The 23,605-nt window shown below is 33.9% G+C and overlaps 1 protein-coding gene across 4 annotated transcripts in view; it reads left to right on the top strand.

Annotated features, from left to right (window-relative positions):
• LOC123717128 (integrin alpha-PS2) overlaps window positions 1-23,357 on the top strand; it is an 87,808-nt gene extending 64,451 nt beyond the window's left edge. For 2 of the 4 annotated variants that reach the window (XM_045672963.1, XM_045672956.1), the window contains 23 exons: window positions 171-232; window positions 5,208-5,256; window positions 5,408-5,464; window positions 6,504-6,679; window positions 7,195-7,401; window positions 7,540-7,639; window positions 8,443-8,677; window positions 10,006-10,172; window positions 11,870-12,015; window positions 12,315-12,508; window positions 12,655-12,807; window positions 13,378-13,480; window positions 14,499-14,656; window positions 14,847-15,022; window positions 15,777-15,911; window positions 16,412-16,477; window positions 16,580-17,270; window positions 18,315-18,487; window positions 18,987-19,286; window positions 19,740-19,828; window positions 19,926-20,072; window positions 20,451-20,681; window positions 21,106-23,357. In XM_045672963.1, the coding sequence (XP_045528919.1) occupies window positions 171-232; window positions 5,208-5,256; window positions 5,408-5,464; window positions 6,504-6,679; window positions 7,195-7,401; window positions 7,540-7,639; window positions 8,443-8,677; window positions 10,006-10,172; window positions 11,870-12,015; window positions 12,315-12,508; window positions 12,655-12,807; window positions 13,378-13,480; window positions 14,499-14,656; window positions 14,847-15,022; window positions 15,777-15,911; window positions 16,412-16,477; window positions 16,580-17,270; window positions 18,315-18,487; window positions 18,987-19,286; window positions 19,740-19,828; window positions 19,926-20,072; window positions 20,451-20,681; window positions 21,106-21,183 (3,893 nt within the window). In that variant the 3' untranslated portion in view covers window positions 21,184-23,357. The remainder of the gene's footprint in view (window positions 1-170; window positions 233-5,207; window positions 5,257-5,407; window positions 5,465-6,503; window positions 6,680-7,194; window positions 7,402-7,539; window positions 7,640-8,442; window positions 8,678-10,005; window positions 10,173-11,869; window positions 12,016-12,314; window positions 12,509-12,654; window positions 12,808-13,377; window positions 13,481-14,498; window positions 14,657-14,846; window positions 15,023-15,776; window positions 15,912-16,411; window positions 16,478-16,579; window positions 17,271-18,314; window positions 18,488-18,986; window positions 19,287-19,739; window positions 19,829-19,925; window positions 20,073-20,450; window positions 20,682-21,105) is intronic. The other 2 variants (XM_045672982.1, XM_045672973.1) reach the window with 1 other exon arrangement.
• Window positions 23,358-23,605: the final 248 nt, after the last annotated feature.

Below are 23,605 nucleotides of genomic sequence, written 5' to 3'. Positions count from 1 at the left end.
CCCTTGAAATCGGTTATTATATTATAATGTATTAATTCATACAAAAAATAAGGCAATGAATTATAGATAATGAATTCAATCTATACTTGTAAAATAATCTGACATTTCAATTAGACGTTTCTCTTTTTTTATGCCATTCCCATATTTTTAATCTGTGTCAAAATCCGCAGCGAGCCATGGACAACGGAAGACTGGAGTGTGCCAGGCCGGTTTTTCTGCGGCAGTATCAAAGGTAAGATAATGTAAAAATAATAACAGTCATTTTGTTAATATGGAGGAGGTGAATCGAATATTAATCTTTTCACAAATTGTTATAAATTATAATATCAGTGGCTGATAACTTTGTAATAATGGCTTTATGCATAGATAAATTCGTATAATATAAACCAAACTAAAAGACAAACATATTTACAAAACCGCAATTCTTTTAAAGAAATGACCGTTTAAAATTTCTGTAAATTTTACCAAGTCAGGATTCCTACATAAAAGCAACACTAAATTACAATTATGTACGATTTAAATCTGTTAACCTGATAAAATCAGTGTAAAGCACCCGAAATATGTAAATGTGGGTCTTACAAAATTACTATCATTATCGACTTCGACACGCTCATTAGTAATACGTCCTGTTGTGACCGAAATTACCGCAAAATGAATTACACGAGCGAAATCGTTACGTGCGTTTGTCTTTTTATCATTCCGTTATTCAAACTTTCCTTTTTTAATTCGCTCAAAGAACGCTACTGGACTTTTCCTTCTTATTTTTTTGATACAGTTTACAATTAATACATAAATTTTCATATACATAATTATATATTATTTAATGTTATCATAGTATAGGAGATTTATTATTATTTGATCTGAGTTGAAAGATTTTACAGCAAAAAGGTTTACATGTCTCCTTGAATCCGTGGATCCTATTTCGCGCCAAAAAACCCTAGTTCACGTTAAGCGTGATTTTACAATCGTGGGAATAGCAGTGCTGTATTATCATAGCGATCGCATCTGCGCGCACGTGACGCGCATGCGCACTACGCTTATGAATTATTTAACTTTTATTGTTGTAAGCAAAAAGTTTACTATAATTTAGATAACTTTATAAACAGTAATATTAATTTCAAATCTTTTTCCATCATCCTTTATTAAATCAATGTATGCTATTGATGAATTAAAATATTATAAAAAAATTATAGCAAACTGATGATTCAGTTGAAAACTAATTGATCCATTATAGCAGAATATTTTGTTTGTTTTTTTTTTAAATTAATATGCATTAGGAAGACCCGTTGTGTTAAGACGAAACACAGATTATCAACATTACACCGCGAGCTTAGAGATACGTTATCTTTTCAAGAAACGCATTGCATAAATTTTGGACTACCTGCTGAACTGTCTAGCAAAACGTGCTATGTATATTGATGTTGGTTTGAATATTTTTAGATGTGGCTCTATAAAGTGTTATCTCGTCTATACATGACTTTTTTGGCCAATTTTTTTCGACCGAAACCGTCTTACAAGAAAAAAAACCAGTTTCATCGTTCTATTAGTAGGTATATTCACTTTCACAATATCAAACTATATCAACTAGTACTGTTGAGGATTGACATTGCAAATCGCACCCTTAACGTTTTACTAACCACATCATATAATTTTATTTCCTTGCCTTTTTCATATGCAAAACAAAATTCCCTGTCACTGCGATGTCTTAAACATTCTTTGTGATTTTACAAACATGGTTTCGGAACGCAGCCGTAAACGGGCGGCCATTTGCAGACAATGGCGTTGCCGGGAAAAGCGATACGCGCGCCATTTCGAAATTGAATCGGCGACATTTAGGGATTTGTCGGAATAATTGTTGTGTTTATTTATCATATTCGATAAATAATATATTCGAACACTGGCTTCGACGTAAAGCTGACGTGATTTAACATACAATAACAAAAAGTTTTATATGGTCAAAAACATATAGTTTTGTAGTTTCGATGGTTTCTTGTGATGTCAATATTACGATTCGCCAAGGACTTATAAATAATAAACCAATCTAAGTTTATATGTTAAAACAATTACATAGTAAGTTAGCAGATTCTTTTTATACTTTATTCTTGCCCGTAGCAACTTGCAACTAGTCCGTAGAAGGAAACAATTATATTAACTAGCAATAACGATTACTAGCTTTACCATGATTTAGATTCTCACACACTAGTGTCCTTAAAACATAATTTACAATATCACACAGTTCTAGTAAAATTTATGGTCTTTTCATAAACGTATTGTAATGAAATTCTCTGCATTTTTTAAGTGATATGAAATTATTTTTCTGTTCATTCGAAATTAACCTACGTAGTACGAGAGTAAGTTAGAGTTAGAGTAAGTTAATACTTGGTATATGAACTATCACCTCGACGTCCGTCGTTCAACAACTGAGCGTTTTTACGACATTTTTTGCTACCCACCACTATGTAAAACCGATTACCAAACAAATTCGACTTAACTAAGGTAAGGTAAGTGTAAGTTTTTAAAAAGTCCGCAATGCACTTGCGAGCCGTCTTGCCAGACGGCGTGACTGTCCATGAGCGGCTATATCACTTAACATAAGCCTTTAGCCCGTTTGCTCCATTTGTTCTTTAAATACAGTAACACTTATCGCTAAGTCTTCACTCAGAATATAAGGTTTATAATTCCAAATTATCAATTCCAAAGGTTTCCATCAATTATTTATTTTTACATATTTGGATTAGAATCAAATTGTTTGTGCGACTTAAGGACCCTAAAAGACAGCGTGTTCTTAAATACCGTCAACGTAAGTCCTCGTGTAGCGGTACCGTCTGCACTTTATTCTAAGGGACTCCTCGCTTAGCCCTGAAAAAATAAAGGAATGGAGTCCCACATTAAACAAGTAGAATAAACGCTTCGAGCGCGTAGTGAGCTAGCGGTCATGCTGTTTAAATATTAATATGCAGCCGAGAGCATTTCCTAGAGAAAATTAGCATGAAATGAATGGGTTATAGGTGCGTTATGGGGATTTAAACGGCCTCATTTTATCACCTCTAATAGAATATACAATTATTCACGTTTAACTGTAGCCAGTATTACATACTTTATTTGTGGTACGTGCTTAGGCAATGGCACTAATGTTTTCAATTACCAGTAAAAGAAATTTTGTTTTTATTAGTAACGAACGTTAACAGTTAAAACAAAATATCAAGCAATTTTCAGTTAAGTGAATACGTTTTATTATCTTCAGTTGGATTTTGTATTTTGTGACACTTATGTTATTGCTGCTCTTTGGCAAGTCAAGTAATTAACGTAAAATTTACGCACTAGTTTTTCCTAATTGAACATGCTAACTGTTGAATGTATCCCTCGTATTTAGAGACTATTTAATAAATATAAACAAGTATATTTTTATTTATATGATTAATTACTAACTTACATTTAAAATCTATCTTGATATAACGTCAATATTTTTTTTATTAATTAGTGATACTTGCCTACAATTAATAATGTAAATACATAATGTATTACAGGAGAATTTCATTTAAATATCTTGTGAGAAACAAAACAGTCTGTACTGATAACAGGAAACATGTGTGCATCGATTTGTCACTTAACACTCGAGATTATATTTATTAATGTGATTTTGAGATGGACCATACCCGTCTGGAATGACCTTAAAACTTTTTTGCTTTCATAAGTGACAAAAAAATTATAAATTATAATTTTTTTCTTAGTTTAGTGCATAGTTGCATTGTAAAACTTGTCTAAAAATACTTAGGGCCATAAGATCATTTGCCCATTGGAAATATCGAAATCAATTAACATAACATAACATTTGTTACTAATGAAACACCCAAAATAATAATAATCAAAAGAGTAAGTAGAGAAGCATTGGAAGATTTGTGTGTAAAAGTATGTACATAGGAAACAAAAAAATAATAATAGTTATCAACTAAAATTTAACAAATAAATATTTTTGGGCGGGGGTTTTAGATTTCGTGGGATTTTTGTTGAAAGTCCGAAATTGAATAAAAAGAAAATAAACTTAACACTTAGTAATTCATAGCTTTATTGTTGTGTATAAAATACAATAATATGAAGAGAAACCATGAGTAGCGTGGGCGCCTGGGCCAATAAAATATGCGCGTGCGCCGTCAGCCACGCCATATAAAGACAGGCGACTGCGCTGCCGGCTATGCGGCTCCCGCGGCGGCGCCTATGTTTCAGCTTGTCAAAACGATCATGACATAAAAATACTTATTCTTTGCCTGATTTGGACCTTGACGATTTATAGCTTTTAAACATAATTTCTCAAGATTATTCTCTAGGCGTATAATTTCTAACTAACTTCTAGCTGAACACTATATTGAATAACTCGAGTAAGGAACAATCCTTATTATTATTCGATTTCTCTTTGTATAATAAATATAAATTGATGAGGTTTATATAAGTCCGAAAATTTATAATTATAAAAAAAATGTTTAGAAAATTTGTCTTCAATCTTCGACGCATCCTACTATTTCATTATCCAATGCATTGTTTATTGGCAAAGCGAATGATTCTAACTCTAAAGCTTGAATTAAAATCAAAATGAACAATTGAATTAATAACTAATAAACATATAATAACAAAACAAGCCCTGAACTTGTCTAAAGAATCGTCAATAAATTAATCGTCGATAAAATTCTGCTTTTATTAAAGTTGTCATACTAATACTGTCAAAAGTAGCGTAAATGTCACTTCGTGTCGGCTCTCATAAGAAAAATAGATAAAATTATCTTTTCACAACACCGAAAAGTAAAATTATAGTCACTTGTAGGTCACTGATATCGTAACACTTTTCGGAGATCGTAAATAATAATAGTAATTTCGGTCCATTTCCTCCAATGCATTATATGATAAGTGCATCTTCACACATAAACCAATGCACTTATCTGGCACTCTGCGGTGTGTATGTTAACGGGAGATAGCGTAAGTGCTACCATAAAATAGTACTGATACTTGAACAATTCATATTATCCTGAGTCTGTGAGAGTTTGGATCGGCATCCAATTGTCTGGAGTAAACTTCTTTTAAATTTTTTGTATTCGATCATTTGCCCTGAGATATGTGTCCCTTCAATATCTGTGAAAAAACAATTTAGTTGATTAGTAGATACATAATTTAAAAACAATGAAAACACTATTGAATGAGCTGTTTGAAAATTTCAGGATGGGCAAAGACTCTTTATGGGTGCGCCTGGCAGTTTCTACTGGCAAGGTAATACATATATTAATATATATTTTTTGTATTATTTTATTGGATTGTGAAACAATTTTTTTACAATTTATGCAATTGTAAAAATTTTGGTTCATTCAAGACGTAAGTCCCGTAGTTATATATGATTCTGAATATTAATAAAAATCCACAGGACGAACAATATCCATTGATCCTAGCGCAAGATTCAACTACTATATGCCGAAGGAAGGTAAAAATATCGACAGTGACCTCGTAACATTTAACCGAATAACACAGCGACGGCTTACCAACGCATAATCCAAAAAATAAACCCAAATCATTCTACTTTATTTTAATTGATTATAGAATTTTTAACCGTTGTCATTCAAACATCTTGTGTCAAAAGCAATACACGTCAAAAGTTCTATGTAATTAAAATAAAGTAATCTATTCATGCAGCTGTCAAACCATTAAGGAATTGCAATGGTGCAGGCAACGTGAATAGCTTCATTGGCTTTTCATGTCACATCGTTGGATCCACGTCCCTTAGTGCACGAGTTAGTTATAACTCGTAGTTTGTCTCTTAGTGAAGTGCTAACTTTCTTGTCTTCCTAGATCCTGCGGTTGTTGCTATATCTTCCAATCAGTAGCTGTTTTGGAAATATAATGAATTCAAAAGATTATTTGGTTAAAGAATATATTAGTGAATGCGTTAAAATTAATAGACACACGTCCCTGTCCTCTGTTCTCTTGATACTCCATGCAATAAAATTTAACAGATCCCAATAATTTTAGGAGAGTAGACAGTAGACCGATACCTTTAGAATGGGTTAAAGAAGATTAATTAATGCTTCAAAAATGCCCATTGCTTCAAAACTAATTTATGAATCGTTCCTCTCCCATTGGCTTTTAAATTAATTGGTCGCTACGATTTGGTGGATAACAACATTAAAATTATGGTTATTAAACTTTTAAGGTGTGAACCCTAATCTGATTTTAATGAATGTATTTTTAACGGTTTATTATTGTTCGATAGATTTGTCGGATCATTTGTTAAAATTCATCTGCTTATTTTCGAGCTAGTCTAAAGCTTTGTCAATCGTCAATCATCGCCATTTTGAATAAAGCCTGGTGTAATAATTCTGCTATCATGTCCAGTACTTTACATGAATTGCGAACATTTCTGCTCTGATAATGGTGTCGACTAACCAAAATTTAAATGGAATCACAAACATGCTTGGAAAACACTTTAGAAGAAAGCACTTGCTAACCTGTGGTATCTATTATAGGACAACTGAAAGTGCAAACGTTGAACCAGAGGCCGGTTTTGATTTCAACCCCAGAAGCTAGCCCCAAGTATGATGACTCCTACATGGGTTACTCAGTCGCTGTGGGAGATTTCGCTGGTCAAGGAATCCAGGGTGTTGCTGTTGGAGTACCACGGGGTTCGGAGTTGAGGGGATTGGTCAGTATTTTGTCGACAAAAGCTTTTCAGTTAAATTTATGATCATATTCCTTCTTGTATTTTATTTTCTAGGTTCACAATCTAATCAATTAGATTTCAAATTATATTAGTTTCTATTTATAAGTTTATAATAATAATACATAGCTTCAATCCGTTTAAAAAGTGTTTTCTTAATGTGTAAAAGCAATGTTAACAAAAGACAATACTAGATAATTAAATATTGATTCACTGATTCAAAGAAAAACTTAATTTTCAAAAACTGATGTTAGTCCTGTATGTTATTGTTGCTTAAAAAACAGGTTTTTCATCGAGCTGTACTTTGACAGAGGCCTCTCCCACTGCCTTCCATCTTATTTCTATCTCTATCTTTGCTATCCCTTCGTTGAATCATCCTCCCATCTCTTTAATTGATTTTGTCTTCATCTCTTTTCGTTTCTAGGCAACCAAATTTAACACTTCAGTATCGCTAGAACGTCACGCAATAACTCTAATAAAAAATATAACTGTCTTCTTAGGTCGTGCTTTATACATGGGAACTCCAAAATATCAAGAACATAAGTGGCTCCCAAATTGGAGCCTACTTCGGGTACAGTCTCGCCAGTGGGGATATCGATGGTGATGGGGCAGATGACATCATAGTTGGGGCTCCCATGTTCACCAAGCCTAGAAGTGGGGGTTATGAGCATGGACGAGTGTATGTCATCTACCAGGGAAAGAACAGAGTAAGTATTTTGTGTGGCGTAATTTTTTATACGTATATTCACAGACACACAGGCACTTGTTAATTCTATATTTGCCATTTAATAGAAGGTAGGTAGACTACTTTTAATTTTTAATATTAATTTAATTAAAAATTTCAGTCCTTCTCCAAGAATCACGCCCGAACTGGTGATGTATCCCGCGGAAGGTTCGGTTTGGCTGTTACTTCTCTTGGCGACATCAATTACGACGGTTTTGGAGGTAAGCGCATTAAACACATTTTTAATTTTAAAACAAACAGATGAGAAGAGAAAGACGAAATTCGTACTACACTGGAACCATGGGCTGGAGGCGCGCCTGAGAGGAAGTAGTGGAAACAGTTGGACCTCCGCTTTGCCTAAAGCCATATAGAAAGACGCTGTCTTTATAAATATAAATCTTCTATGCGTTTTTTTGTAATTTAAGTTTCGTTTGTGTTCAAGTGAATGATTTACAATAAGATGATTTTTTGACATATGACATATAGAAAAACGTCTTTCGGGGTTGCTAGTATAATAATAGTAAGTGTAATTCTATAATAATAAGAGTCTTCGTTACAATTCACAATTGTAGTTACAATAGATTGGTCCTTCGGTCTTTTAAAATTTAGATCAGACAGGATAATATGATGAATTGATTAAAAAACTCTTTTATTAATATTCCCACGTCGAACTGCCGTTACAAATTTTTGGTAAAATTCCTCTTAAAAGAATACATCTATAAAGGTACAGACACCACAGAAAGGAGGTTGTAGCGCCATTTATAACGCGTTTTAACCAAACCGGAGTTATTAGTTCGACGTGTAACTTTTTTGTGTATGTTCAAGCATAGCTCATCATGATCAAGGTGTGAAATAATTATGATTTATGGAGTTTATGCACCGCATTATAATTGGACAAATAAATAAATTTAATTCGTTTAGTCAAGTCCAATACATAGAAACAAGAAATATTTTCTACTTATTTTAAGAGCGTTGTAAATTTATTTATTTATGACGATACTAATATGCCATAATATACTTACAGATATAGCTGTAGGCGCACCATACGGTGGTGAAAACGGTCGTGGTGTTGTCTTCATCTACCATGGCAGTGAACTCGGTATTGGAGAGAAGCACTCGCAGGCCATCACAGCTGAGGAGATCAGCCCCAGTCTTTCCACGTTTGGATTCTCATTGTCAGGAGGAGTAGATTTGGACAACAACAATTACACTGATCTGGCAGTTGGCGCGTATAAGTCGGATAGTGTTGTATTCTTGAAGTGAGTTCAAAAACTTAGTTAATAAAACCTATCTTCCATATTTATAAATAGATTGCAGTGCCCGCATTCTTTCTAAAGCTTTTCTCGGATAATACCTTTAAAATAAAAAAATACAAAAAATTGTTAGACTTTTCTGTAGATATTGATAATAAGATAATAATAATAATTTATTTGCAAAAATTTATGGTACAAAAATGTTATGGTGGTACAATCGAAAGTTGGCATATTCTGCCACACATAATGGCGAGCGAATTTGTCTTAAAAGGATTTTTACATAGAAGTTATATACATTATGAGTCATATCAATTAGCAAATTCTTATATTATTTGTATAATATATTACATACAACGTTATCAAATTAATAATAATTATGTATAATGTTTCACACAAATAATCAATAATAGAATAATACTAATAGTAATCTAAAAGGCCGGCAACGCACTCGCGAGCCCTCTGGCATTGAGAGTGTCCATGGGCGGCGGTATCACTCAGGTCATCCTCCTGGGCCCGTTGGCCCCCAATTTTCGCCCCTGGGGGGCAACTGTTCTATAAATAAAATACATTTCTTTAAAAAGTAGTACATTATGTCGATTTTTACAAACTCTAGTAGGATGGTCTTTGTATGTTATTGGTAAATTATTATAAACCTTGATGATACATAAGACTTCTTTCGTATACAATTCCAGATACATTTTTGCCACATCCAATTTCTATCATGTCTACTTCGACAGATGTATTTTACCGTTGAAATTCTATAAAACTGTAGTATATCACATTGCCAATAGTTATTGTCAATAGTTTCCACAGCGTACGCAATTAAGGAATGTCCAGTCTTTCACAGAACAATATTTTTTTGTTACAACTCTATAGCCTTGTTCATCACGGAAAACATTGGGTTCTTATCGAAAATAATGTGCCAAACAGTCCTGTAGTTTTAGAGTCCATGCAAACAAACAATCAAAATCGTTTTTATAATATTATTATTATAGATAATCTAGATAAGCACTCTTCTTTCGTCTTCTTCTGTCAAGCAGTGTTTACGCTGTGATGAAAAGAGACGAATAGTATTGTGTAATAAAACATATAGATACTTATTAGTTCCGCACACACTTCTGTCATTTGATAGGTTTATAAGGGATACATGTAATAAATTTGTGAGTATAACCCGAAATAATATTTTTTACCGGAGTAGTAATCTACCAGACCAGGTGTATTAGAGGATTATTATAACGATTTATAGCAAAAATCGCGACAAGGCGATATATAGATAATATATAAAATCATAAATATTATGTTGTCACTTTTAATATAAAATTGATCATCCATAGATCTCGTCCAGTGGTGAAAGTTATGGCTGACGTCAAATTCATGGGAGACAGCAAATTGATCTCTCTTACTGACAAGAGATGTCGTCTTTCCAATGGCACCGAAGTTGCGTGTGCGCAGCTTATGTTCTGTCTTACTTATGATGGCGTCAACGTTGATCAGCAAATAAGTAAGTACTATTCAGTATAAAAAGCTATTCAAAGTATAATAAATGATAATATGATTTTTTTAGCTTCTTATAATTATGACAAAAGTAAATCACGTCATCTAAAGATATTTATGTAAATTTACACTTTATCGCACAATAATTAAATAATATTATTAACTATTGTAAAATAAAAGAAATACATGGTCCAATGGGCAGTCTTATCGCGAAACGATCTTCCAGGCAACCTTATATAGTGTTTATATTAATATATACTATTATTACATCATTCAAATAATTGAATAGTGGTGTAAACATAAACTAGACATAGTTTTACTGTCCACATATGTAAAATTTATATACTAAGACTATATATATATATTATTATTATATTTCGCTACTAAATTCCTAAATAATATGGTACAGTACGTAAGTAAAAGGGCCTATCACTACTAGAAGTATTGCCAAATAGTACTGAAGGTATATTCTATAAATCCTACGTCAACAAATACTTCTCTTTTTCAAGCGGAAGGATACATTTGTTACTTCGGTGAGTTGTAGACGTTTACATAGGAACGTCATAAATGTGCTTTAACTGTGTAGTATATAGGAAAATCTGTAGTTTATTTTAATAATTTTATGAGTTATTCCCACTCCGTCACTGAAATAGTAGGTAATCGTAAAAAGATGTCACATGATATTTTAAATCCTCCAGAATTATAAAAAAGTACCAAAAACATGGCTACACCACAGCACAAATTTCTTTAAATTCATCATTACAAAAAATGTCATTACAATAAACATAGAAATTGGATATAAAAGATGGATTTCTTATAAGAGTTAAATATTAAAACCATCTTAAATTTCCCGAGCAACAAATACCATGGTGACCAAAAATACCTTTTAAGCCTTGTAATCCTTATCGGTTGTAGTTTCTTTAGATGTCAAGCAATGATTTGTAAATATCATCACCATAATATCATTACACACAATATAATTAAAGCTCTCTGAACTGAACATCTCTGAACACTCGCTGAACGAGTGATCTAAGCTGAATTTGGAATTTATATTCATTAAAATAAGTCAATAATGTAGATAACTTAAGGCATCCAAATATTACGTAAGCAGATTTATTGTGCAATTAACTCCCCCCCCCCCTCTTCCTTCACCTCCTCCTTCTTTTTTTGTAGAAATCCTCGAAAACGGATTTCGTTTCCAAGCACAGACATATAATATGTTTACAAAAGTAAATAATTACTGTAGACGTAATCACCAAATAAGGAAATCAAAAGACCTCCCCCTGCCCCCCTATAGTGCTTACGCAATACTTGAACGGCCCAAAATGCGTATGAAATAATAATAAATAACTGGTGGCGCTATAACCTTTTAGATCTGGTCCAGATATCTGTATCTATTTCGTGATCATTTGTTTTGTGAAATAGACAAGTAGGTGCCTGACATAGGCCGTCATCTTTTTTTGCCCTAAGGCATTCCGAATTTTTCACGGTGTTTTCCTTCGCCATATGAGTGAGTGTTAAACGCACACAAAGTCAGAATTACTATTGATGCGCAGCCCGGGATCCGGCCATTAGGCCAACACTGCTCCGAATGAACGCCAGTCAAAATGTAAATTTACTGCCAGTATTCAGAACGGACGAAAGGTTTCCTTAGTAGGATATTAGAATCATTACTTTAGACCTTATATAAATGTTTTATTCCAGACTTCGAAGTAACGTTAGATTTAGACTCCCGCCAAAAGACCAGCAAGCGATTGTTCTTGATGGAGAGCAGACAAACCGTGTACAAGACTCACATTCTTCTTACGCAGGGGCAACAAGAGTGTAAGGAGGTTATGGTGTACCTTGATGTGAGTAAATGTGAAATATTAGAAATATCCCTATTCGTACTTGAAATAAAGAGCTTTTTCCGCTTAATTATTGATACCCATAATTCTTTAGTTATTAACGGCTTATATCGAATCTTATACTAAAGTAAATAAACATATTCAATGCCTAAATTGTGTTTAAAAGTTTTTAAATTTTCTTCTTTAGAAGTCGGTTTAAGAGTATTCAATGCATTGAACTTGGTTCTCCTAGATAAAGATGAATCAATGAAGTTAACGCAAAGTATTTGCCTCATATTGAATTATTTTGAACGATATTTTAGGAGGAAGTCCGCGACAAGCTTACCCCAATAGAAGTAAAGCTAAGCTATGAGCTGGTCAACCAGCCATCAGGGAACGTGGTGCCTCCGGTCCTTGACCACACTAAGAGCATAGAACACACTGACTCGCTCAATATACAGAAGAACTGTGGACCCGATAACGTGTGTATACCCGACCTAAGGATGTATGTCACAACGTAAGTTAGAGATATATGTATATATTAATTTTAAGTAAATAATTTTCAACAAAATTTTCTTTATGTATATTTAGTCTTCTGTGAATTTAATTTGTTTTAATATTCACCAATTTTAACTGTTTATTAAAAAATAAAAACATTTTCAGGCCAATAGTGAACTACGTGTTAGGCTCAGGCGAGGATGTCCACATCGATGTGAAGGTAGAGAATGGAGCTGAAGATGCCTTTGAAGCTGCATACTTCCTGAAGGTGCCTGCTGGAGTCACTTACTCCAGGATGGAACGACTTGACAAAGACCTGTATGTATTGCCAATATTGAAATTGCTAAATTTTTTTAACTAAGGTTTTCACTGGTTTGGTACTGTTAGTGAAATATATATGCACCACCTCATATCTTAAGTGAGAATCTTGTGTTGAGCGCTGTCAAATATGTCAATCTAACAAAAAAAAACTGGTTTTACAGCTGCTAAAACTATTTAATTTAAAAGTTCTAGAATACAGGCATCCAGTTCTTGAGCAGTAAGTTACTAGATAACATTCAAAAGTTCATACGTCTTTATGTACGCGATAATCTGGATGGAATTTGTTTCGATTTCATCAAGAGATCGTTTGATTTCTGCAGGTGTAATTACTATGATTTTAAGTAAATTAAAATATAACGATTATTACAGAGGTCTAAAAAAAAAATTATAACGAAACTTGGAATCAAATAAAATTTCGAATAAAATTTTGTGTAATTTTTGAACCCGGTTATATTTTTATTAACAAGTTCTCAAACAAAGCAAAAGTTTAATATCAGCGCTTTTTTGTCTACAAAGTACCGGGACTGTAATAAAGTAATTCTCCTAATTATTTATTATATTTTTTAGTTCCGACGCACCACCAATATACTGTTCTATGAAGAAGAAGGGCAATGATGGAAACAGTACACTCAAATGTGATTTGGGCAACCCTATGGCCACTGGACAAAGCGTAAGTTTTGTGATATAATTTTGTGTTAACGGACAAGTAAGATAAAGTTCAAGTTAGATTAAAAGCTTATTCATACACGTATTTTTTGTACATTAGAGTTGCATTTATCAATAAAATGTCAAATATGTGTGTGTAATAAATGAATTGCGTCAAAACTGGAGTGGCCACAGATCAGTACAAATAGAAATTAGTATTTAATAAAAAAAATACGCCACTTCAATTCGACTTAGGGTCCAAGAAAAAAGCGTACCAATTCTTTAAGGGCCGACAACGCACTCGCGATAATTGGCATTGAGAGTGTCCAATGTCCATAGATATCTTATCAGGTTTGCCTTCTGTCCCTGTTCTACAAAAAAACTTATTTTTTTTCTTATCGATTAATATATATATATATTTTTGTTATTTTATAATTTACTAGCGGATCCGACAGACGTTGTCCTGTACACACATCCTACATACAAAATTAATATCTAATAATGTAATTAATTCTCGACTCCACTTGAACACACAAACAATTTCATCAAAATCTGTCTAGCCGTTTAGGAGTGTAATTACAAACACCAGCTGTTTATTTGCTGTATAGATAAATAACATAATTGCCAACTGTAGCGCCATCTGCCGGGTTAATTTGAAAATCTAACCCATCCAGGACGCCCCCAAAATACATACAAAAATTCATTCAAATTAGTCCAGCCGCTTATAAGGAGATCAGTCACATACACATACAGTAGAATATATTAATAAAGATAGTATAAGAATTCAACATTAGATTAAAACCTCTCAATTTCTTCGTATACAAAGTCATTATAGTAACGTTTTGACGATTTTTATACGAATAAAACCAGATTGTATTGTCTTTTGTTAACATAGCTTTTACACATTAAAGCTGTAAAGCACGCGAAACGTTGGAAAAAATATTTAAATAATTATAAGTTTTTAATAATAATACATAGCTTCAATCCGTTTAAAAAGTGCTTTCTTAAAACTAGATTGCTAATGAACTCTATTTTACCTCCAGGTAAACTTCCGAGTGATTCTCGAAGTGGATTCCCGCGTGACGACCCTCAACTTTGATATGGAGACCAACTCAACTAACCCGGAACAAGGCACGCAGTACGACAACGTGCGCCATCTACCGATCGGAGTCGTAGTCAAGGCTGCCCTTTCTATTATTGGGTATGTATATTGGAAGAATATCCAGATATATATGATTTTCCATACTGTTAAATCTTGTATGGTTCAATTTACTAGCGATATTATATTGTTAAAGTTCAATATTTTAAAAAATACGCTTTTTACAGCTTTATTCAGAAAATAATCGCTTTAATGGTTCCTCACATTAAACAAATAATTATAATGCTTACAGCACATCAGACCCTCCAGAGTTACACTATAACGCATCGCTATATGAATCACAAAACTTGAAGGATGATACGAAGTTGGGGCCGCAAGTTATCCACAAGTACAATATCAAGAACGAGGGACCTTTCACAGTGGATGAGGCCGAGTTATATATTATGTGGCCTTACCAGACCCTAACTGGTAAGTATCTATGTATTTTTTTTAAGTGTCGAAATGGTCAACCTGTACTGTAACCGTTCTAAGTATACCCATAACATAAATGGTAGTTACGTAATGTAACGATAGATAGAAAACTTAACAGCGCTCCGTGGGCATATTTTTAACTAAACGGGAATGTATGTGTTTATTAATTCATTTAGGAAACAAAACAGATACAAAAAAAGTATAAAACAAAAAAAAATATAATTTCCTGATTTAATACCTTATTTTTTATCAGTGAAATTTTTGTGGATATATACAATGTCTTAATTTTATGTTTTATTTTGTTTACTTTTATTGTATATATATGTATCTGTTTTGTTTCCTAAATGAATAATATTTCACGATACGATGATTGTTTAAAAGTTTTGCTTGAAAGCCTAACGTCGCCATAAGTTTTGTTTATCCATAAATTTCTCTAAAATTTACTAAGGAATCGGTTTAACTGTTTCTTAATCGGTTTTTTTTGAAACAACAATATTTGACGTAGATTAAACTTATTTGATAAAAAGCTTTGAATCAAAACTTGGCGATTGAAAAGAGTGACGAAGAATTTCTTGATATTTTTCTTTTCCGCTCTACGCCCTTGACTTGCGACGTAGTAAATGTAAATTTAGAATCAATTTAACACATTTTCTATTGATGTTCTTAAGTGTACTTAATTACCTATATTAATAAAGTTATATTTAGTTTAAGTTTGATATATTTGTTTCTCATCGATATTCTTTTGTTTCAGGCGAGAACCTTCTATACATGTTAGTCCAACCACAATGGGTCGGTGACATGGTCTGTGACGTCGCAAGGCATGTGAACCCTGAAAATCTATTTGTGCAAAACCCCTATGCTTTCTTGCTTACGAAGGAGAATGAAGGTGAGTCTTGTGATTTTAAAATTTTTAAGTTATTGTTACGAATGCCTTTTCTATTTCTAAAGCATTTGTTCGTTTCTATAGACCTTAATAGTATTTTCCCATCGTAAGAGCTTTATCATCTCGGCAATTTTCCGTTAGGAAGCTGTATGTCCTAAGTGTAATTTTAAAAGCACACAGATCGCTCCCGCAAATAGTAGGCCGTTCCTAAAAAAATAGGGATGTTGTCGTCGGGCAACACTCGCTCACTCACTCACTCACTCACATGCACCCACTCACTCATTCGCTCACTCACTCACTCACTCACTCACTCACATGCACCCACTCAGTCACTCAGTAACTCATATGCAACCACACACTCACTCACTCACATACACCCTCACACTTATCCGTGTTCTCCAGCGCATTTTTTATAGTATTTTTGCTATATTAGCTTGAGGTTTAGGTACTTTCATATTTAAAATATCATTATAACTTCATACTAAATATAAATATTTTCCCAGCTATGATGAACAGCGAGTTCTACTCGGCTTCACAAGTTGGTGGTACCGGAACTTACTATGGACAAAGTATGTTTTTTAAATATTATATAGTTTATATTATTTAATTCCTAATAGCTCATAATTAAATAGTAAACATAAAAATAATTTCTTATGGTTTTTGTATTACAGAATACTGGGAACAATTCGCAAGTCAGGGTGGCGGTCAACAAGCGGGTCAGGCCACTGGTGACCAATTTAGTCAAAGTGGGGGACATGTTAGTCAAAACGGAGGACAGTTTAGTCAAGGAGGCTCCCAACATAGCCAAACGCACTTTAGTCAATCTGGTGTTCAAAATGGCGGTCAATACCAAGGTGGAAGAGTTTCAGGCGGGCAATATAGCACTAGCCATACATCAGGTGGTCAGTCTGGAAGCCAATTCAGCACAAACCATGCAACTGGCGGTCAAGTTTCTGGGCAAGGTCATACATACAACCGAACCTGGACTGAAGAAAATCTCTCCGAAGAAGAAAAGGAAGCTATTAGGAAAAACCTTGAAGCCATATCCAGAACATCTGGGCAAACAGGCAGAGGTCACAACGAAGGCGCGGTATATCTAGGTGAAGGAAGATATAGAGACAGCTCTGGACGAATCTTCATATATGGCGAGGGTGAGAGCCAAGGGCAAAACGGCTACGAAAGAAGAGTGTACATAAGCGGACAGCCATTTGAAGCGGGTTACGATAATGACGGACGCATCGTGCGTGTGAAAAATAAGACTATAATCTATGACTCAAACCATAATATAGTCTCTCAGACGGAGACGAGTACAGAGTATGGATCGCTCGGCCATGAAGGAGAAGCTGGAAGTTCGTTTAATGCGTAAGTAGAAATTGATAATATCATTAATGGGAAAGGAAGCAAATGAAAAAGGTCACTTAAAGTTAACTGTTTACTGCCTTCCATTGACATCCGCAACACCCGGCCTGGAAGTGCGTTGCCGGCCTTTAAGTTGCACGGTGGTGGTGCGATGCTAGAGGTGTCTTAAAATGCGCTCTCTCGTTGCCAGACGTAATAAATCAATATGTAACATTTATCATACAGAATATATAAAACGACGGAGCATATATATAAATGAAATAAATTTATGATTTTTTTGAGACAAAATGCCTGGAGACAAATAAATTAGTCGGTTTAAGTTATGTATACGTCGCAGCTTAATAAGCCGTTCAGTTAACAGCGTAGCCTTTAGCCCTAAACATCGGCCTGAAAGATATTCAGCCGTAGCGTTTATGAAAACATTAATAAAGAGGCTGGCTAATGCTTACGTCATTCGTACGATAGAGTGATCATGTGGCAAAAATAAAACAGATGAAACATCTCACATAAAAAATATTACTGTAAAAATTAAATTGTTTGTCTCCATCACAGCTAAATTCACATTATTATTGTCACTACACGCTTCTATTGGACATGTTGTTTTTTTATTGAAATTTGTAAACACCATTATAGTTGTGGTTTGCCGACGCCATTTGACAGTTTGAAGAGTTTCGTTTCGAGTTTGAGAGTGTCAGAAAATGGAACTAAATTTAAATTAATAGTCAACAGGTTAGGCAAATAACACAACGTCATCGATCCATGTCATTTGCCTAGCTTATCAACTGTCTTTAAGGCCGCTAGTTAAACGGCGCGGTTTAGTTAAGAGGCTAGGCTATTGATCGAACGGCTAATTAAGCTTGTTGGCTGCGACATATACATTATTTGTTCCTTTGCCCTAGCTTGAGATGTTTACTTTTGTATGTTGTGAGAGCAGAAAACACTTCTCTTTTAAATAAGAGATCATGGGACATGCGCTCTAAAACAATAAAGTTGACTCACTCTGTATCTCTGATTGTTATAATAAATCCAATAATTCCTTTTTACCAGATACCTCAACAGACAGGGCAGTCAGGGAAGCCGGGCTAGTGCTGGTGGATTCGTGCACGGAGCCTGGTCTACTACAGAAACCATTAACCCAGAGATCATGAATACTGGATCAGCCATCAGGGGAGGCTCTGATGTTACTGTCGTTGGAGATGAAGACGAAGACAGACTCGAAGGTTTGTATAAATGTTTTTAGAAAGGAAAGGAGGAAATGTTATTATATATAACTCTACTGTACGTGTGTATGCCACTGAAATCCTTTTAAACGGCTTGACCGATTTGAATGAATTTTTTATGCGTTTGGGTGGCGCCCTAGATGGTTTAGATTCACAAATCATCCCGGCAGATGGCGCTGCAGTATCTAGGTTATTTATCTATACAGCTGGTATATATATAAAGCTTCTTTGCATGGATTCGTAATTAAACTCCTAAACGGCTGGACAGATTTTTATAAATTTCCAGTATGTTCAAGTGGAATCGCGAATGATTTACATTATTAGATTTTGTTTGCATGACGTGTGTACAGGACAACGTATATCGGATCCGTTAGTAAACAGAAAAGTATAAAAACTTTTTTTTTCACTGAAACCTTATCAGTTGTTAGTGTATCTCTAAAAGTCTAAATCTCTATCTTGTATCCTTTTCATGAGATATTAAAATATATATTCTTCCTAGGTTTTGGAGTATATGCCGCCCAAAACAGTAACAACGAATTCAAGGTGGGAATGGCCGACGTCACGGGCGCTGTCAACTCCCGACAAAGCGAGAACTACCGAGGCCAGGGATACAACTCTGGAGTTTACCAAGGGCAGAGGACCCAAGGATTCCAAGGTCAAAGCGGCCAGGGATACCAGAGTCAAGGAGGACTCCAGGGAGGACAAGGATACCAGACGGGATACCACAGTGGAAGTTATCAGACCGGCTCTCAGGGTGGAGCACATGCATCCAGTGGTGGATATTCTTATTCACGATCAGGTACAAAATATTTTTTTTTAATATATAACAGGAGGCAAACAGGAGTCTCATGTTGTTAACTGATACCGCCGCCCATAGACATCCATAGACGTCCCACATTGCCAGAAGGCTCGCAGGTTTGCCGGCCTTTTAAGTATCTACATTTACTTAGTTTGGTTTACAAAGACAACAATGTTGTATATGTCACATTTAATAAAATTTTATAACGTTATTTCACTCTTAACCTTGCACAGCATCAGTTTTACGATTTAACTTTCTGGTTAACACCTTCAAGAGTTAATTGTGCAGTTAGAATAAACCCAGAACGTGGTGACATGATTTATACAATTACATTGTTGTCATATCCAAGAAACATGCAGACCTCACAAATTTGTAGACGAATATCTTAAAAATAATTTTGTTGTAGGATTGTAATAAAAAATAAGGTGATTATACTAAAAAATTAATTTCTAGGTGGCCACTCATATTCCTCTTCGGGTGGTAGCTTCAGCTCATCTTCAGAACAAAGACACGAGAGCACCCGGCGCCGAAGACAAGATGAGGTATTTTTAACTAATATATTTTAACGACACGTTAACAATTATCCACATGATCTGCATTTTTGATATCTTATCCTTGTTGTTTTTTTTCAATTAATAGGTGGACCCCCAATTAATGGAGATGCTGAAGCGATGTGAAGAGAAGTACAAGTGTTCAGTTGTACGGTGTCGTACAGGACGTCTGCTGAAGGGACAGGAAGTGTGGCTGGCACTGCGCGCGCGCATCAACGCGACTGTTCTAAATGAGGTAGGAATTTATACATACGTACTGGAACATAACCTAATCCGTAAAGTAGTCCAAATCAAAATTTATTTATTCATATGTATGTACACTTCTGAATGACAATTTCTAAAAAAAAATATTTACATTTATCAAGGGCAGGCGGCAGCAGGCGAAAAGAGCTAGGTTTTGGTTAATGAAAAGGATTTTTTTAAGGAACTATATACCTTGTACTATGGTTAAATTATGTGTGCAAAAGAATCCCTATGCTCATCCTAACTTTTCCTTCTGTGGCTTCTTTAATTTATTTCAAATAGTGTAACACATTTAAATTAATTTTAATATTACTTGGTAAAGTTTTGTCCCATACACAAAATCGCTTTTAACAAAAGATTTCATTCACAGATATCAAAGGAACAACCCGTAAAATTGTCAACCCTAACGGCGACCCGTGTCTCCCGCCTGCCCATGGTCGGTCGGCCATTAGACCAGGGTTGGCAAACTGGAGAAGCTCATACTATGGTCACACCACAGTTGGAAGCCCTTTCCAGTGGTTCAATACCATTGTGGGTGATCATATTAGCTGCTGTTGTAGGGGCATTACTGCTGTTGCTGCTTATCTTCGCTCTTTACAAAGTAAGGCTTAAATTATTTTTATTAAAAAACTTAGACTCAATGACAATAAATGCAATTTTTCGTTTCTATAAATGTTATTCTATAATTTGACAATATGAAATTAAGTGTCATTATATAAGATGACGTAGCATAAACAACGCGTAGCGTAAACAATTTGTATAACTACAATAGCCTAATCCTAATACTGTGTTGGAGTATATATATCTGTATTTGTAGTTAACCAAAAAACGCATTTTGTGTTTTGGTGGAAAATTAAAAATAAATTACGATATTGTAAATGTTTAATTTAATTTTTTTAAACCGTATTGGCAGAATTGATAATTACAATTGTGTAGGTATAGAACCTTATGTTCGAATATTATTTAACAAAATCGCTTTAATTCGGTTGTACATTGAATAATAAGGAAAACCTGTTTATTTCCAGTGCGGCTTCTTCAAACGCAACCGCCCCTCTGACCACACCGAGCGACAGCCGTTAAACGGTCGCGACGAACATCTCTGATATCCACCTCTCAGCGATACCGCGGATTCCCGCGACACCGCTGACACTCGCACCAGCGACACTGACTCTCCGCGATACAGTTCCTCAACGGACGCGGCAAGTGACGTCACAAGTCATGACTCCTCCAGTATTGAACGCTACTGATCATTTTATCTACAGGTTCTTAATTTCGCGGCACTAATAAATACGACTAGTACTGTATTCGGCACGGAATAGATAAATAAGGATGGTCGTGTAGGATCCACTAGCGGACCGCAAGTATATAACTATATTATGTAATAGATAAATGCTTACAAAAATAAAAATGTAATTGATGCAATTTTATAGGAAAATTTGACTTTAGGTATTATCAGTATTATTATTATTTATCTATTCTGTGTTATTGTATAATCTTTATAACGATAAAGGTGCAAGTTTATGATACTCGTATTTGTGCTACAAGGAATATAGGGATTAAATGTATAAAACATTTTTTGTCTATGTTCTATGTACTGTGGTGCTAGGTCACGTGTACTATTAGATGGCGCTGAACTTAATTATCTTGGTTGTAGCAAATGGTGTACTCTATAGACTGTTTATGTGCCTTAGACAAGTTGTGTGTGGTAGGAGCAATATAGAGTATATAGCAATTTAGATCTTTATGAATATTAGTAGTTCAATGGCTTTTGAGACATGATTATACTATAGATCTGCGAATAGTGTAGTGTTTTTGGTGTAGTGTCGGTAGAAATTTTTCTATTTTTACTATATTTTCAAAATATAGGAAAAGTGAATACGATTTTATAAATAAAAATCGCACACAAGGACACGCGTCCTCATTTGTATAAATTACCGATTTTCGACTAATGTAAATAATTGTGAGGTCTGAATGTTTCTTGGATATTTTTGTTAGAAAAATATTTCAAGAATTTATTTTATTGCTAACATAACTAGTCACGAATAGGATCACTTTAATTTAGTTGTAAAACCTTCGGGGTTAGACCAATAACTTTGACATTTATTTATACTAAAAAAACCTTGAATTTATATCTGTAACTAACCCGGTAAAGAAATTTGTCTAAACTCGGAGTGGAATATGTGATCTATGTTGTATATGTTAAGGTGTATTTTTGCTTAATGCTTAAACCTAATACTAAAATTAGGCATATTTATATGTAGGTGCTGATTAAATTTGGTATAGAATATAAATAACTAAATAACAATATTGCACAGATAACTTTTCGCCAAATTTCTGTTTTAAATTAAAGAAAATTTTCGACAACAGATATTATATTTACGTAAACTTTTTTTTAATTCGAAAGACAGCATTATGAGTAAATAATTTATATATTAATAGGATCTTCACAGATTAACTCTTCTTTTAGGAGGCAAATTAGCTTGCAATACTTAGTATAAGGTAGATAATTGAAATTTAATATAAAATACAAGTTTGGGTGTGTTCCTTCGGGTCTTTTTCCCTTAACAGATAAAATGTATGTGCCTTGGAAACATATCTATAATAAAATATAGGATCATGTAAATATTTTTTATTCGTCTACAGAAGTGGGATAAAATAGTTTTTCATACTTTCAGTAATGAAAAAACGCTACCTATATAGTCAACACAATTGTGTTGTTTTTTTATAATATTATTGCAGTTTTAATATTGTGCCTTCTAAAACTGCCAGTTACTAAATAATGTAAATATTAAGTTTTATTTCTTAAAATTTTAACATTTCACGGCCATTTTGTTTTAAAGTATAGTACTTAATTATTTTAAGGAATTTACTTTTGGCCACGAATAACCAAAATTCTTTTGTTTTTAAATGGTTCTGTGAATTTTTCTAAGCGTCATTGTTATTTTATTTCGATTAATAAATATTTATTTTCATAACTATTAATTCAGCTTTTAATTATAAGACGTATTATTGAAACCCCATACAGCTTTTTCAATTTTTAAGATGTATGGTAATGTCACAGACATAATTGACCCAAAAAGACGTTTAAGCTGTGTTTTAATGTTCATGGTCAGATATGTTTGCGTCTATAGTTACTTTAAGTATGAGAAGAATTGAAAAAGAGGAATGGAGATCCTAAGTGGATGCCATAATGTTTGAATGATAATAAACTTTTGGGTTGTCTCGGTAACTTGCATTTACCAAAAAGAACTGTAATTAAAATTTTGTTTTTTAATCAGATTGTCTTTCATTAATATCCCAAATACATTTAGAGCATAGATTTTCTACTTAAAATATCTTAAAAAAAAATCTAATTGAAGTGTACATAAATACTTATATATGAATCGCTACGAGCATTATGGACACTAAAATAAAAATGTAATAAGTTTTTATTTACCACTACAAAGTCATTTTTTTAAATGTCATCTATTTTTTGAATTTGCATAATAAACACTAAACGACACGACGTATGTTAAAAATTTTAAA

Source organism: Pieris brassicae, chromosome 2 (genome assembly GCF_905147105.1).
Source record: "Pieris brassicae chromosome 2, ilPieBrab1.1, whole genome shotgun sequence".
Lineage (NCBI taxonomy): Eukaryota > Metazoa > Arthropoda > Insecta > Lepidoptera > Pieridae > Pieris > Pieris brassicae.
This window is presented reverse-complemented; position numbering and strand designations above follow the sequence as displayed.